Source organism: Terrapene carolina, unplaced genomic scaffold (genome assembly GCF_002925995.2).
Source record: "Terrapene carolina triunguis isolate 2854851 unplaced genomic scaffold, T_m_triunguis-2.0 Scaffold103, whole genome shotgun sequence".
Classification (NCBI taxonomy): domain Eukaryota; kingdom Metazoa; phylum Chordata; order Testudines; family Emydidae; genus Terrapene; species Terrapene triunguis.
In genome coordinates this window covers 3,278,302-3,295,335 of record NW_020664454.1, presented here as the reverse complement: position 1 = coordinate 3,295,335, position 17,034 = coordinate 3,278,302, and the positions used below count along the sequence as shown (strand labels likewise).

The 17,034-nt window shown below is 41.3% G+C and overlaps 1 protein-coding gene across 1 annotated transcript in view; it reads right to left on the bottom strand.

Moving 5' to 3' along the window:
• Positions 1-17,034, bottom strand: part of LOC113406540 (zinc finger protein GLIS1-like) — a 270,442-nt gene that overhangs the window by 15,121 nt on the left and 238,287 nt on the right. The window contains 1 exon segment of the mRNA XM_026651816.1: positions 16,742-16,892. Within this exon segment, the coding sequence (XP_026507601.1) occupies positions 16,742-16,892 (151 nt within the window).

Genomic DNA, 17,034 nt, shown 5'->3' with positions numbered 1-17,034 from the left:
GCATACAGGCCTCTTGGGGGTAGATTGGTTGAACAGCCAGGCAGAGCTGTCTGCTCACTACAGACCATGGTTGGTTCCACAAGGGGGCGAGGGGGAAGGGACAGAACATCTGTATATGCCATAGTTTTCAATCTTTTTTCCTTTGGTGACCCTTACAAAATTTCAAATGGAGGTGCGGCCTCCTTTAGAAATCTTAGACATAGTCTGCAGACCTGCAAGGGTTCATGGACCACAGGTTGAAAACCACTGTTCTATAGTAACGACAATCTTTCACGGACCTCTTAGACACAGTCTGAGGATCCCCAGGGGTCTGCGGACCACAGGTTGAAAACCACTGGTGTATGCAATCCAGTGGCCCCAGTATAGTAATCTATATAACTGGAGCCTGAGGTGAATCCCATTCAAGTCCTGTGTTGTGGGCTGCAGTTTAATTTCCCCGGCTGGTCTGCAGTCACCTCTCTAAAACTTGTGTTACCTGTGGGTGAAGTGGATTTCACTCTGTCTGAACAGCTACAGCAGAGTACACAATACTTGGCACAATGCTGCAATCTTTCCCCATTATTGTAAGACAGCAAATAAGGGTATCAATTGGTGTTCATTTTGATATGGGCATCTAGCTGAATGAAGATCCCCTGCACCCTTACAGCTCATCTTCCTTAGGCCAAGGAATAACTTTCTATCACTAAGCCCTGGTCTACACTACAGGGGTGAGGGGTGAGGGAGGGGTCGACCTAAGATACACAACTTCAGCTACACGAATAGCGTAGCTGAAGTCGGCGTATCTTAGGTCGACTTACCTGGCCGTGAGGATTGCAGCGAGTCGACCGCTGCCGCTCCCCCATCGACTCCGCTTCCGCCTCTCGTGAGCTGGAGTTCCGGAGTCGACGGGGAGCGTGTTCGGGGATCGATTTATCCGCGTCTACACAAGACGCGATAAATCGATCCCTGATAGATCGATCTCTACCCGCCAACTAGGTTTAAATTTGAACAAGTGATCTATAGGTGAAATTTTCTTCTTAACAAAATATTAATTTCAGTGTTCCAGAATTCAAGATCAACCCTAAAATACAATCCTGTGTATGTATGTGTGATCGAGGAAGACATCAATTTTTTCATGGACCTAGCTTTCAGTTTCAAGCTTCTGGTGTCCTTTTCTCAATCTCTTTAGAGTGTTTGTCTTCTAAAAATGTTGCCTTGGCACAGCTGCTCTTGGTGTGCAGGTGAAATCATTCCAGATAGAGATTAAATAAATTATGCATTAGCTACAGGAAACAGTTTTAAAAGAGACGGCTTCTGTATAGAAGAAGAAACACTAAACTACTTAAAGAAGGACTTAAAGAAGGCCCTCAGTATGGACAGCTATTTGCATCAGAAACTCCCAGGCAGTACCTCAGGCATATCTGCTTCAAGATCTAATAGTTTGGACACTTCCTGTTAACATTGTACTATAGACACAATTTGTTTTGGTTTGGATTTTAATAATAAATATGTATATACCACATTTTTTATTTTCATTTTTGCTTGTATAGTTCTGTAAATTTTCTGTCTTTTGGCTTTTTAATATATACTTTATATGTAGATATTAAATAAAACCCAGATCCTTCCTAATTCACTAAAATTGGGTCCCATGACTATGTTGAATATTTATATTCAGAGAGGGTGAAATCTTTTGACCACCCAACCTCTTCTCATGGGTAAAGATATAAGTGTCCAAGAACCACCATGGATCTGTTACACTTTTGTGGTAGGCTGAGAAGCAGGGCCGGCTCCAGGCACCAGCCGAGCAAGCTGGTGCTTGGGGCGGCAGATTGAACGAGGCGGCATTCCGCCCAATCCTAGGGCGGCACGGCCGCTTTTTTTGTTGTTGTTGTTCTGCTCCGGCCGCCCTGTAGGGGGCGGTGGCGTGGAGGACGGGAGCGCCCTGCAGCAAGCCCGGCAGGGCAGTCCTCGTCCTTCCCTCCCCGCTGACCAGAGCGAAGCCCTCCCGGCAGGCGGCAGGGCGCAGCGCGGCGGGAGGGGCCGCATGGCAGCGCCCCGCTGTAGCCCTTGCCACCCCCCTTCTCTCTCTCTCCTGCCCGCTCCCCCCCCCCCCCCCCCGCTAGCCAGTCCCCCTCCACCTGCGCTCCAGCTGCGCTGCAGGTTTTTGTTTTCTCCCCCCCGTCCCCCCCCCCCCGTTTTTTTTGTTTTTTTTTTTGCTTGGGGCAGCCAAAAAGCCAGAGCCGGCCCTGCTGAGAAGACATGTGAAAGGACTGTGCACCCCATGTTCTCTTCTGTCTTCTGTAGCTTTAAGAGTGGCTTTAAGGATGGGTAAAGGACAGGTCAGCAAATCCAGAGCTGCATAGATCATCTGCCCTCATTCCCACAGATTCAAACTCACGTGGGGCACAGGAGCCCAGAACTGTACAACAGCTTATGGGCTGTGGGAGCAGCCATAGAGCAATTAAACAGCCACTCACAACCTCCTCCTGCATTTCGAGGCAGAGTGTGCCTTCTTCCCAGTCCCTAATGGATCCATTATGTTTTTTAAAACCCTGTTTACTCTGGCTTACATAGAGGGGCTGTATTTCAGGACAGAGGTGAGTGAAATCAGATGTTGCAGATATAATCAACAAATTCACCGGATTTTAATATACAAGTAAAAATGCACTAATCTGCCCTCTCCACTTTCTCTACATCTCTGCTCTCATGTCTTACTACTCATGTTCTGTCCAAGCTTCCACCTAACTACTCTCTTTTTATCCATTTCCCACTCTTGTGTTCGTGCCTTCTTCCATACTGACGTCTGAATTTCCCGGTGATCCCTGGCGCACCAATCCACCACCCTCTCTTCATTCAAATTGTTCCTTAAAACCCCGTCCTCTAAGCCTATAGATTCTATTTGATATTGGTGCTTATACTTACTCATCACTATAGTATCTGAGCACCTATGGTAACCCACCTAAATCAGAAATTCTGGTACACACCATTAAATAAAAAATAAGTCAGAACAGCAAACCCTGAAACACGTTATGATAACCTCCCTCTAGTCATCCTGTAACTCTTTGGTCTATATTGTCTCTCCACTAAAACCATAAGTTTCATGGAACTGCAATTGTATCTTCAGTGCTTTGTGCAGCACTGAGAATGGTGTCAGTGCTTAAAAATACTACAAGAAAATAGTAATCTGCCTATGGCATTTAATACCTTTATTAGTGATTGGGAGGAAGAAGTGAACCATTAGTTTGGTGATCACACTTAAGTTGCTCTGCTCAGTCAAAACCCATAGAGGATTGCGAGAAACTGAGTGCATTTGAGTATACTGGGAGATTGGACAACATGATGACAAACTAAATTGAACTTGGGTAAGTGTAAGTTTAGCAAAAACATTTTGAATTTCTTACATATGTTGCTAGCATCTAAACTTGTACGATCTTTTTGAGGGACCGAGACAGGGTGGTGGTAATAAAAAGGTTTTGTAATTATTGTGAATGGCTCATTGAAGGGGCAAATGGAAAAGAAACGTGCATGCTTGAATGCATAAAGTATCCAGGGCACATAAGGATGCTATATCAAACTATGGTAAAATTGGAAGTATTTTATTCAGGTTTGATTGCCTCAACATAAAGAGTGCATGGAGAGTGAAAACATCTGGAGAAGAGCCACAGAGCAGCATAGCAGGGATTTCTTATACGAGAGGCTGCAAAAACTAGGATTATGTAGCCTTCAAAGGAGAAGAGGACTTACTTGTAGTATTTAAGATGATGAATGGTACAATAAAGGATCCAGTCCCTTCTTTCCACACAGTCCCATAAAATGAGAATAAGTCACTTAGCAAAGTCAATGGCAGGTAAATTTAAAACAAAATGAACTATTTCTTCACACAGCAGGTAGTCAGTCTGTGGAATTCATAACTACAAGAGGTCATAGAATCAAATACTGCAGGTAGATTTAAAAAGGGGTTAAATAATTTTATGGCCAAAAATAACATTTACTCCTATACATGCTACATAATGGGTAGTCAAATCTTGTGCTTCAGGATGTAAACTGATCGCCTCAAGAGGTCATGGAAGAATTCCACCCACTTTCACCCCTGCAGAATATTGCACAATTGACCAGGTAATACAATTCCCCCCCCCTCCCCAAAGCATCAAGTATAGGCTAGAGGTGGAGACACAATACTAGATTTGATGGACCAGTGATTTGATCTGATATTGCACATCCAAAGTGTTCCTCATCTAAAGATTCATCAACAGGCAGTCAACAATTTAGGGATGCAATTATAAGAATCTTACATTTTAACATAGCACTTTTCATTCCAAATTTACAAATTTGAACTACATGATTGTACACATTGTGGATAAAATCCTTTGGCCCCCTCTGGTGCCATGAAAGGGCCAAAATGCAACAGAAACACCATAGCTCCACTGCATATGTTGGGGGTAGGCAGGGCATGGAAGCTGAGTCTGTGCATGGAGGGTAGGTCTGCAGAAGATGTAGAGCTGAGAAGGATCATAGAGTGGTTTGTGAGCAGGCCACACAAGTAACAGTGAATAATGAAAGACTATTTCCACAGCAGAGTGCCATGACCCAAACAGTAAATCCAGCATCGTCTTCCTTAATTCCATCACAGTCAATATCCAGAGGATAAACATGCAGCTAGTCAATCATCCATAAGAGAGCTCAGGGCAATCAGGAGCATGAGGTCTTTGAAGAAGACAACCAGCAATAGATTTAATTATAGAGATTCAGCCAGTAGACAAGACCAAAACTATGAAAGTGAACTACTTGAGCCTCCGGAAACACGAGTTAAGGATGAGAGAACTAAGAGAAGAGAGCGTGAATCAGGGAAATTGAGGAGGCTGAAATTTAGTGAACGAGAACAAGGCAGAGACGAGAACTGGAGCCCAGGCTATGGGAGAATCAGACCATTTCTAGTCTCCTATTTTTAACAACCCAGAGGCAGATCAAGTGCCAACAGAACATATTTTTAGAGCGGGGAACCCCCCGCCCTCCAAAGTTTAATTCACAGCCTAAAACTGAGATTGTGATGACAAAGTCACTGCTAGGGTGGGAGCACTTTTCTTGTTATATGCATTTTGTGTAAAATATCTAATTTTCTCCCTTTCAGTGTGGGTGTTTTCTCCATATATGTCCGTCTTCTCTTATGCAACAGTTAAGCTAAAAAACACATTTCTGTCAGTCTGCTGGACTTTGTGTGTGTTTAGTTGGCTGTACAGCAAAACTCTATCTTGGAAATTCTAAGGGAAAAACGAGCTCAGAACCGCTGGCAGTGTCTCAAAGAGACAATATTTAAGGCACAACAGAAAACTATCCCAGTGAAGGAAAGACAGAAAGACTAGTAAGAGGCAAATATGGCTTCAACAGGAGCTCTTTAATGACCTGAAAATCAAAAAGGAATCCTACAAAAAGTGAAAATGTGGACAATTTGCTAAGGAGGCGTACAACAGAATAGCACAAACATGTAGGGACAAAATCAGAAAGCCAAACTCACAAAATGAGTTACACCTACCAAGGGACATAAAAGGCAATAAGAGGTTCTAGAAATACATTAGGAGCAAGAGAAGGACAAAGGAAAGTGTAGGTCCTTTACTTAGCAGGGAAGGAGAGCTAATAATGGATGATAGCAAGAAGGCCAAGGTGTTCATTGCCTATTTTGCTCCAGTATAATTGTGACCAGATGCTCAACACAATTAACAACAAGGGGGAAGGAGCACAAGCCAGACCAGGGAAAGAACAGGTTAAAGATTACTTAGATAAGTTAGATGTATTCAGTCAGGAGGGTATGATGAAATTCACAACAGGATACTTAAGAACTAGCTGAAGCAATCTCAAAACCATTAGCGATTATCTTTGAGAACTCACGGAGGACAAGTGAGGTCCCAGGAGACTGGAGAAGGGCAAACATAGTACTTATCTTTAAAAAGAGGAACAAAGACGACACAGGAAATTATAGACCAGTCTGCCTAACTATGATACCCAAGAAAGATACTAGAACGAATAATTAGACAATCAATTTGTAAGTGTCTAGAGGATTAAGTAACAGCCAACATAGATATGTCAAGAAGAAATCATGCCAAACCAACCTAATTTTCTTCTTTGACTGGGTTACTGGCCTAGTGGATGGGGGGAAGCTGTAGACATGACATATATTGATTCTGTAAGACTTTTGCCAGTCCCACATGACTGTCTCATAAGCAAATTAGGGAAATACAGTGTAGGTTAAATTACTGTAAAGTGGGTGCACAACTGGTGGGAAGACTGTGTTCAAAGAGTCGTTATCAATAGTTTGGCATCAAATTGGGAGGATGTAGGGTCCCACGGGGGTCTGTCCTGGGTCCAGTACTCGTCAATATTTTCCTTAATGCCTTGGATAATGGAGTGGAGAGTATGCTTATAAAATCTGCAGATGACACCAAGATGGGAGGGACTGCAAGCACTTTAGAGGAAAGAATTAGAATTCAAGATGACCTTGAGAAATTGGAGAATTAGTCTGAAATCAACAAGATGAAATTCAAAAAAGATAAGTGCAAAGTACTACATGTAGGAAGAAAAAAACAAATGCACAAATAAAAATGAGGAATAACTGGCTAGGCGGCAGCTGAGCACAGCAATGCCTAATCTGCTTTAAAAATCTGGACCTAACTTCTTTAGTTGTGAGTAAAAGTAGCAGGCCCATCTCAGGGTGGATCAGCACTTAGCCAATAGATTATATAAGAACCACACACTCGGGCCACACATCTAGTGTAGTTCATGAAGAGATATTCTGTAACACCTGTAAATTCAGGTCTGCTTAAAAGGAAAATTAACAAATTAATTCCTTTCCATGAACTTGAAATTACATAAAGTATCTTGTGTCTTAAGAGCCCTTCTAGTTATAGGCAACATGATAGCTCTCTCATTTTGTAAAGTTAAATGCATCTATGAATGTCTAACAGAAAAAGAAATCCTCATTAAAAATGCTGCAGAACTTTCAATTACATTTGTTTCCACAGAATATATTTTTGATTGTTGTGATCTACAGTTCAGGTTGAACTATGAGATACACTTTAGTGAAGTGTGTAGGTAGAGCCCTGCAGTGGGACTGGAGTCCTGCAGGTCTCACTGCCTATAACGGTTCCGACTCACTGACGTGGCGCCTCCTGCTGGTCATGCTGGGAATTTGACCACCAGAATGCCTTTTACTAGCGGTGATTCACTCACTGTTACTTCCACTTCCTCCACCATCTGGACCCTCATCGCTTCCAGACCACGTGGTCCTCTTCGGGACACGGCCCTCCAGCTGTGCCCCAGCCCGCTGTCTTCCCCTGTTTCGGGGGACAGGCAGTCCTAAGTCCTTCCACTTGCTTCAGTGGCCAACTGCAGTCTCTCGTCTAGCCCCTGGCTTCAGGGGCAAACTGACGTCTGGATTTAGGCCACTCTCCTCATTGGCACGTAGGGGTAAAGGTTCCCAGCCCAGGGAACCTATAGTTGGCAGCCACTTACTGCCCCTCCTTCTATTCCCACTGCCTACATTCCCTGGGCCTCTTCCCCCGTAGCCCTAGCACCTTCCCTGCCCTTGCTTCAGTTGGGCCATGGTCAGCCAAGAGCTCACCTATTGCTCCGCTACCCGGCCCAGCACTGCAGTATCTCCGGTGCTCTTCAGCAGACAGTCCTTCCCCTTTGACCTCCAGGAAGAGACTACCCCTTGCTATGCTGAGCAGCGCTTTATATATGGGCTGCTCCAGCAAACCTTCTGCTTGGCTCTCCCAATAAATCCTTTCCAGATTGGCTGGGTTCTGCACAGCCTCTCCAAGGCTGCCTTAACCCTTCTCCTGCCTGCGTGGGGCAGTCGCCCCACCACACTGCCATAATAGCAGGAGTGGGATAAAAATTCAACAAACAATGCTGGAGCAGGTGGGAATGGGATTAAAAAAATAGTCCTGCACAGGGCTCTTTGTCTAGGTATCTCATGAGTTAACAGACATCTCTGTATTAGACACTTCATATGCATCAAATATAGCTATGGTATTTGGTGTGTTTGCATTATTTGTCCTGTCTTCAGTCTATCCCCATTTGGGCAGCTGGGGGTGCATATACAACTTTGTATTATTCCCACAATTTACACTAAACCTCTTTGTCTCAATGTTATTACTACATAAGAGTTTCTCTAGAACAGGGGTCAGCAACCTTTCAGAAGTGGGGTGCCGAGTCTTCATTTATTCACTCTAATTTAAGGTTTCGCGTGCCAGTCATACATTTTAACATTTTTAGAAGGTCTCTTTCTCTAAGTCTATAATATATAACTAAACTACTGTTGTATGTAAAGTAAATAAGGTTTTTAAAATGTTTAAGAAGCTTAATTTAAAATTAAATTAAAATGCAAAGCCCCCCGGACCAGTGGCCAGGACCCGGGCACTGTGAGTGCCACTGAAAATCAGCTCGCGTGCCGACTTCGGCACGCGTGCCATAAGTTGCCTACCCCTGCTCTAGAAACTATTAAACTGTACAGAACTAAGAATAAATAAACAGCCAAATTCATTTTTCAAAACCTTCTGACAGGACAGGGATATATTTCCCCCTGCCCAACCCCGAATTTATCCATATTGCTGTAGTCTGAATAAGAAATGGCCTTTATATTTTGCTTTAGCCACACCCTGGTCAAAAACTCTTCTTGGACAAATTCTACAGAACAGCAAATAATAAAACTACATTTTTAGCAATTTTAAGGCAACCTTCTTCATGGTCCATTACACAGATAATATTTTTAATCTGTTCCTGGATACTGAAAATACAGCACAATATGCTTAATTGGAAACTACTTGCAGGGAACTGAAAAATAATGAAATTCACTTCAACCTAGGATACTTTTTGAATCATAATAATTGAGGATGAAATCTAACCACAGCATAGAAATATTGAAGGCATGGATGTTTTCGATATGAACAGTGGCTCACTGTTGGGTTTTTTAATAGAAAATCTTGACTGGCAGATTCCTTTGCTAGACAATAGGCCCCAATCCTTTTCTCATTGAGCTCAGTGGGAACCGGATCAGATCCAGAGTGAAATACATCTGTACTTTATCTTAAATAAATTCTTGTGTATATTGTGCTATTAGACTGGACTTCAAAGCTGCTTCTCAAGTCCAGTCTAATACCACATTACAAAATATTGACTTTGAGAATTGTATCTACCACGTATTAGTCTGAAGAAAAGATTCTATATAGTGCTCTGGATAAAGGCAATGTTATATTTAGTTACAAAAGCTGATATATTTCAGTGAAACCAGGTGCTACCATAAAATTCCTCATGCCAACTGTTTCATTCATAAAACCTTGCCTGCTCAACAGTATAGTTACTTATATTATGAGAATGTGCAATTCAGTTCCAGAATCAGGAGATTATATTTTGGGGGGGGGGGGGGGAAAGAGGGGGAAGTGAACACTGATTTTCATCTCTTCCTATATATTAAAAATGATGTGTAAAGCTCTGCTAATCTGGTCTTTGGATAGCACCCAATCTCTTGCCACGTGTTTCTGTTCTGGGTCTTGCCCTACGGGAATTTCTGTCAGCACATGCTCAGGAAACAGTTATACCATTAAAAAAAAAAAAAAAAAAAAAAACACAGACTATCTGAAGTTTGGTGAACCTTGCACTAATCACTGCCAGGTGTCTTTGGCTAGCTCTCTGGAATGCATGGAATCTTTTTCCACCTCTATAATAAATCCTTCATTGTAGCTCACCTTGCTGGGCATCATTGCATTTTATTATCCTTTCCCACAAATGATGAGCCAACAAATTACTGGGTTGTAATATGCTGCACATTTAACATAGACTGAAGCTCTGCTCTGGGATTGCAAGTTACTAGGGTGACCAGACAGCAAGTGTGAAAAATCGGGATGGGGGTGGGGGGTAATAGGAGCCTATATAAGAAAAAGACCCCAAAATCGGTACTGTCCCTATAAAATCGGGACATCTGGTCACCCTACAAGTTACTCTAGTGTGTTTCCATTTTCTTGTTGTTGGGACACTGGTTGTATTGAGAGTGAGGAATTGGAAGTCAGAGGCCCTGGTTTATCATGAACATGTGGTGTGACCTTGCAGGTAATTTAACCTTGATGACATATCTTTAAAATGAGGCTAAAGAATACCAACCATTGTGGGCTCTTGAAAACCCCACTAGGCACCTAAATATCTTTAAAAATCTGGCCCTTAGTTGCTCAGCATAGTGGTCTGGATTGGATAACCTCTCAAGATCCCTTCCAGCCCTGCAATGACATGATTGTATGATTTTTCACCTCAGGACAAGCTGTCATGCATTCTCTTTATATGGCTTACTTCTAAACCACTGAATTTGCTAAAAAGCTACAAGAATATCAGGTTTACAGAGACTAAATATTCTGTTCCTCTGACTATCACAGAAAACATTAATTAGTGGTTACAGCACATGACTGGAAGTCAAAAAAACTTGGGTTCTAATCACCGCTCAGTTAAAGGCTTCCTGAATAACTCATTTAACCTCTCTTTTCTCCCTGTAGCCTTATTATTTCTTAATTTGAGACTGTATCACTTACACCACATCTCTGAGGCTGATATCTTTGTTAGTGCTTACTTTTAGACACTTGGGTGGAAGACACTATCAAAGTGACATCATAAATGTCAATCCACCTATTTTAGAAAAATATAATATTAAATAAATGTCCACCTACATCCCGGTAAGGTCAGGAAAACGTCAGTGCTCTATCAGCAATCAGATGCTATATTTTTCTTAGCCAAATATTGCAGAAGTGAGGCCACTTTAATGCTAATTTTGCTAAAAACAGGATAGGCCTATCTGGATATGATTATAAATGAACTATGGTCACATTTTCTACAATGAGATAAATGACTTGGGATTCAAATCCAGATGCTTTTAATTACTGTTTTTCTTTGTTACATAAACCTCAGCCCCGCACCTGTACATTGTTCTTTCTTTGGACAGATGTACTGATGCCCCTTTTGCGTGCTCAGATCCATAACACTGAGATAAATTATGATGGGTTCTTGGCTACCTCCACTGAAAATGTTTTCTGCTTTCAGAGATATCTGTTTCTTGTTATTGGGTTTTAGTGCTTTTAAAAGAGAATAAAACACTGACTTGTGTATTCTATTATAAATGAGAAGTAGTCCCAGTGGAATCCACAAACAATGAATGACACATTTTTCTGGTCCCAGGAACTATTATAAAAAAGGTGTTGGTATTTAGTTCCGTCCTCTAAATAGTAGAGGCTTGTCTGTTTCCCACAACTATTCTAATAATGGGCCAAATCTTACTGGCCTTACTCATGTGATCTCACTGCCTTCGACAGGGGTTGGCCCTTCAAATGCAAGGAAGTAATAGCTATTAAAATAAAAATTATCTGCAATAGTTTATTAAAGAATTATCCTTTTCTGTTTTGTTTTTGGAACCAATTTCCTAAATACACTACAATCACACTCCAGAAAACCATCTACTTGTAAAGTGAAATCCTTAAAGCCACTGCATGTGTCCGATCCCACCTCACGTGATACAAGCCTTCTAAACTCCTTCATTCACAAAACCATCCCTGGTCTCCTCTCACCTCCTTGCCACAGAGCCAGGATAATACAAAAAATTCCACACAGGAGACCCCTATCTAGCCACCCCACTCTCTCCCCTGTAAGGCTTTCCCCCCTACAGACATTAACTTTACTTTCCTGCCATCCACTAACACAATTCTTCCCCACTCCTCAAGCTACCACCACAACCTCAAAGTGGGGGAAAGAAACGGGGACATTTTACAAGGCTCACATCTCAGGAGGGGAGTCTGAGCTGGTGGAGGGTTGACTGGGTGTTTCCACTGCTGGTTTTGAGGGAGGAAACCCTTTAGGCCTCGTTCGTGTTTGCACTATGCCCACTTCACGCCACTCTGGCAATGTAAAGAGGCCTTAAGATGGGAGGATCCTTTACACTGCCAGAGTGGTGTAAAGTGGCCATAGCAATAGATTTTCTCTTGCACATTTTTACCTGAAAAATATCAGGAATATCAAGTCTGGTCTTCCCTGGTTAAACAGCTGTTAGCAAGCACAAATAAATTAGCATTTTAAATGCTCTAACTAAAAATATCCTCTCTCATTTCTTCAGCTTTAAGACTTTTGTGATGTCATAATCTCATTAATTGTTCAGTCGCCATAGATTTTACATGGCGGATATGACCTAAATTGCTACAGAAATGTGAACAATTAGTGTCCCAATCCTCCCTAAGGGATACATCACCCTTATTGGTAGAATTGTCATTATTTGTCAGTAGTCCTTGACTTCCTCCAGGAATGTAAATGCTATTTGCTATGTGTAATGCATGTGACCAAGATCACATAGCCATATGCAAAATGACTGAGTTCAAAGACTTTAATGGGACCTTGCTCCAACTCCATATACTGAAGGGAAATTCAGTTTTGCTGATCCATGGGCAAAAAAATGTAATGGATCCTGAGCAAGAGTGCCTAAACCTCATGACCTTCTGTTAGCAAGGTTTACAATTACATGATAATTGGTGCTGTTAATGTATGCTGAATTATAAGATTATCTACTTTTCTTTTTAAAACCATGCAATAATGCTGTGGAGATTACACTATACTGTGTGGTGTTTATCTGTAGGGTGAACAAGATCTTGCAATACTTGGAACAATTTATACCAATGGCTCATAAAGTCTGAATGACTACTACTCTACAATAGTTTAGTGATCTGAAAATAAAAGCATAGAGAACTGTATTTCATAAACCACCCTCTATTACTTCATAAACAAGACCCTTCTTTATGTATTTGTGCGCATATTCTACAAAAGAGGGGGACATATATATAGCAAAACAGATGCCTTGTTTATATTAGAAAAGTGCACCAGTTTAATTAAATCAATACATATACTGATCTTGTTAAACTGCTATAAACTCCTGATGGAACCCACTCAGACTAGTTTAGCTAAATTAATATACACAAAGGTTAAAGTTGGTAGCTTATCACTGCAAGCTAAATTAGTAGTCTAAACCAGTTCAAGTGGGTCCACACTGGGGTGTCCGCAAATTTAACTAGATGGATTTTTTAAACTGGTTTAGTTACATTCATGCAAATGTTGTAGTATAGACCAGGCCAGGCATAACATCAATATAGTGAAGCCAAAGGTTAATACTGGGAGCTGTTTTTCTATCTTCAGGGTGCTACAAATCAAAATTTACTGTCTTTGCAACTGCTGAAGTTAAACAGTTTTGACATTACTTATAGCATTTGCCATAAATAATGTTAAAGTAACACTTCACTACCTGAAATTAAAAAACAAACAAAAATAACTTGGATCACACAAGCCCTACTTTCTACATGCCAAAATACTCCTAAATCATACATTTCTACTTTAATTAATATTAGTATAAATTAATGTAAAATTACTAGATCCAGCAAACTGTGCACTTCATACCACAATTTAAAAAAATTCCATACATATCATATAAAGCCAGTGTAAATATATTTGGTAATGATGTCAGATTCTGTTAGAACATTTTCAAGTGAATTAGATAATTTTGTCAAACTATTTAAATGTCTTAGCAAACCATTTGGGAAAACTGAGTGCTACACTTGGTATTGACTTTGGCAAAAGATGGTAGAACATAGTGTTTTGTTTTGTTTTTTTTAAAAGCCTTTAAATCAAATTCTGAATCTTCTGTCAACCTTGAGTAGACTATTTGTACTCTGCCCCGTGTAGCTTTTGGCATCTCACATATTTGATGACTCAATAATTACACTTTTTGATAATAATCATTCTGGTTCATTCCAAAGACTTAAACTCTGGAATCCAATCTTGTCATTACATTGATTCACAGTATAGTAATTCTTTAAATGTACCTAAACATGGATGCAGAGATAGGTGATGAATGAGGCAAAATGCTATATGTATGTCAAAAGTGTAACGCAGTTCATATAGAGTTTTTAATGTTTATTTCTCTTCATGCAGTGTATGTTTTTATCTGAATAAAGATACAGAACTATTAACTGACAAAGACAGTCCCAATAATTCAGCAGCTCCAAGCATTAGATTATAGAGTGTTTTTGTTGATTAAATTAATGAATACTTTCATTTAGTATGGTCTTGTGTAACGTATGAAATTTTGATTAGTTCAGACTATATTTTCTATCTTAAGTAAATGCTATTAAAATATGGTCTTTATTTCAGTATGTAATGAAAGTGCAAACAATTAAAATATAGCAAATGTATTTTATGGACTAGCTAATACAATGCCTAAAATAACAGTTTACTTTGACTATAGTAAATGCTATTTTAAATGCTGAAACATCCCCAGTCACTGTGTAACGAACAAAATGCCTTGTTTTAAAATAAACATTCAACCAACATGTTCCAGTCTTAGTTTTCTGATGGCTGGTTCATAGTTAGAACCCTGTTATTGTCTCAACCTTATATTATGTCATAGGAAATTAACTATAGTGTTTCTGTAACCACTTTGCATTTCTTAAACACATAAGCATTGGGAGATAATAAATCAGCACACTATTCTCACACAAGAACAAATGCTTATTCAGCAAAAACTGAAAAGCATTCCAATGTAAAACTCAAATTGTGACCAAAGCAAATGAATAGTTATCCGCTCCTGGCACTCACTAAGAAATCAAAACTTGTGTAGAAGGTTCCAATTAAAAACTGGATTCAGCATTTATTTTTATTTTTTTACTCAAAGGGAACTGATTTTCTCAGAATGAAGACAGAGTGAATCCATGCAGTCCAGAGCGCTCAGCTATAGAATCTGAAATACTGCTACAGTACGCTCTCACGTTAGCCATGTCTTTGGTTTTTATTATTGTTAGGGAGGTGAGCAAGTAAGTTCCAAATGTTAAAATGTCTTGAAAACAAACTCAGAACTCACCTGTGCAACTGGCATGTGAAATGTTTCCTTAGTTTGGTTATATTGTTTTCTGTTGGGATTTTTGGTGCTAATTTCACAAAAGGCCCACTTCCAGAACCACCACCCACACTCAGTCATTGGCCAGTGTCCTGAGGATTTACATAGGGGTGAGTGGGAGGAAGAGATCCTTCTCCTCTTCTAGGTTGATGTGTTCCCCTCCCACAGGAGGAAAAAAATGGCCCTTGGATCTGCTTCATTGTGGATTTTCTCTCCCCATTCCTACTGTCAGTTCTCACTTCTACCTGTGGGTACGGCAAACCCTTGTGAAACTGCTCCACAACTGGTAGGGGATCTGTGACCCCCGAATGGAGACCCCTACCTCAGGCCCATGCTGTAGAATCATGCTGGGTCTGCTGCTGGGCAAGGGAGAGGTGAGAATTTGCTTCCCAGTGCATAGTTTAGAACCGGATCCACCCATCTTTTAAAGCCAGCATGGAAACTGTTTGTTAAGGTGAAAATAAATGAGTGGCGCAAACATAAAAGTTTGACTCCTGGTTGTGGGGGGGACAGAGAGGATGGTCTTGTGGTTAAAGCACAGGACAGGCAGGCAGGAGAGCTGGGCTCTCCCAGTCATCCTACGTGACACTGGGTATGTCTTTGAGGGACAGATGGGGTCTGGTCCTGTGTTGGTGCAAAAGGATGTGGGGGCAGGTGTGTGCTCAAGGACCCTTCCCACCATCATGTGCCCCTGCGCTGGGGGCAGCTGTAACGTGGCTGCGGCATACAGGCTCTATGTGAGGTGAGTACTGCCACTCTCTGCCTAAAAGGGAGGATGAAAGTACTTTCCCCATCCACTGCACTGGCCAGAAGAGAGGGCTGGATGCAGGGGAGGAGGAGTCTAGGTTTATTGCAGAGTGCACTGCCCAAAGGCTCCAGGAGGAATTCCTCCTAGAGAGCCTGCGCCCTGGCCACGCCCCACTACTGTAGGACTGCACTTTAAGGGTACAATTAAATTCGTAATCTCTCTAGGTTTCAGTTTCCTCAGCTACATATTGGGGTTGAGGAGGGACAGTGATGACATTGGAATGGGACAGAAGAAATCTACATTAAATACCGGGCACTGCTAAAGATCTTGGGCAAGCCGGTGTGTCTGAGTTCCCCATCAGTAAAATGAGGAGAGTGCTCTTGTCCATGACGGGGTATTGGAATTAAAATTCATTTCTATGTGAGCTGTTCAGATACGACCAATAAGGGCACCAGCTAGGAATCTAGCCAGAGCGGTAGATCCCCTAGTTGTGAGGCTTACAGTAATTCCTTCCTGTTTGTAAAGTGCTTTGAGAGCCTTGGATAGAAGGGGTAAGATACTGTAAGAAAACATTATCTATTAATACAACATATAAGGAACGGCTTCATGTAGATTTCACTGGGTCGGGTCCCACTCTCAGCACTTCAGCACAGCAGTTATGTACCAGAGAGAGACAGCCTGCAATCTTTAAACAAATAGTTCTCACTCAGGCAACCACTGCCTTACGATTCTACAGGCTGCTGAGATAGGGGTGGGTATCCCAGTGAAGTCAAGAGGAGCCCTGTGCACATAGCCACAGCAGTAACATGCCACCAAGGAAGAGTATTTAAAAATAAAATAATTATAAAATCTCAATGCAGTGACACAGTATGAAGAACAATCTAAAATTGTTTTTAAAACAAGGAAATGAAGATGTTCAATCTAGACCCATTCTGAGTATTCATACCATACTCAGTAAACTTCTCAATGCATTGAACAGAGTTTGACATGAACCCAACGACATGGGATTAAGTACATCTTTGTAGAGTGATGGCATGCTTGCTTAAAGTACATACCCTTCCCTCGTACTCTCCAAAGGTAACAGATGATGGTGTGGACTGGCAAGGGTTGATTCCAGTGGATGGTGTCTTGAGGGGATGTCGTGAGTAGGTGGCAGGAGACCTGGTGATGGTCCATTATGGTTAGCACTGGAACCAGTGTACATGCCTGTGAGGCAAACAAATGTAATTTTGCAAACTAAAATGAACATCCTGAAGATGGAAGGTTTGTTTCATATCCTATTAGATTAGATGTCTACCACTAAAAAATAACCTCTTTTTATAAAAAGAATGTTTATCAACTTCTAAAG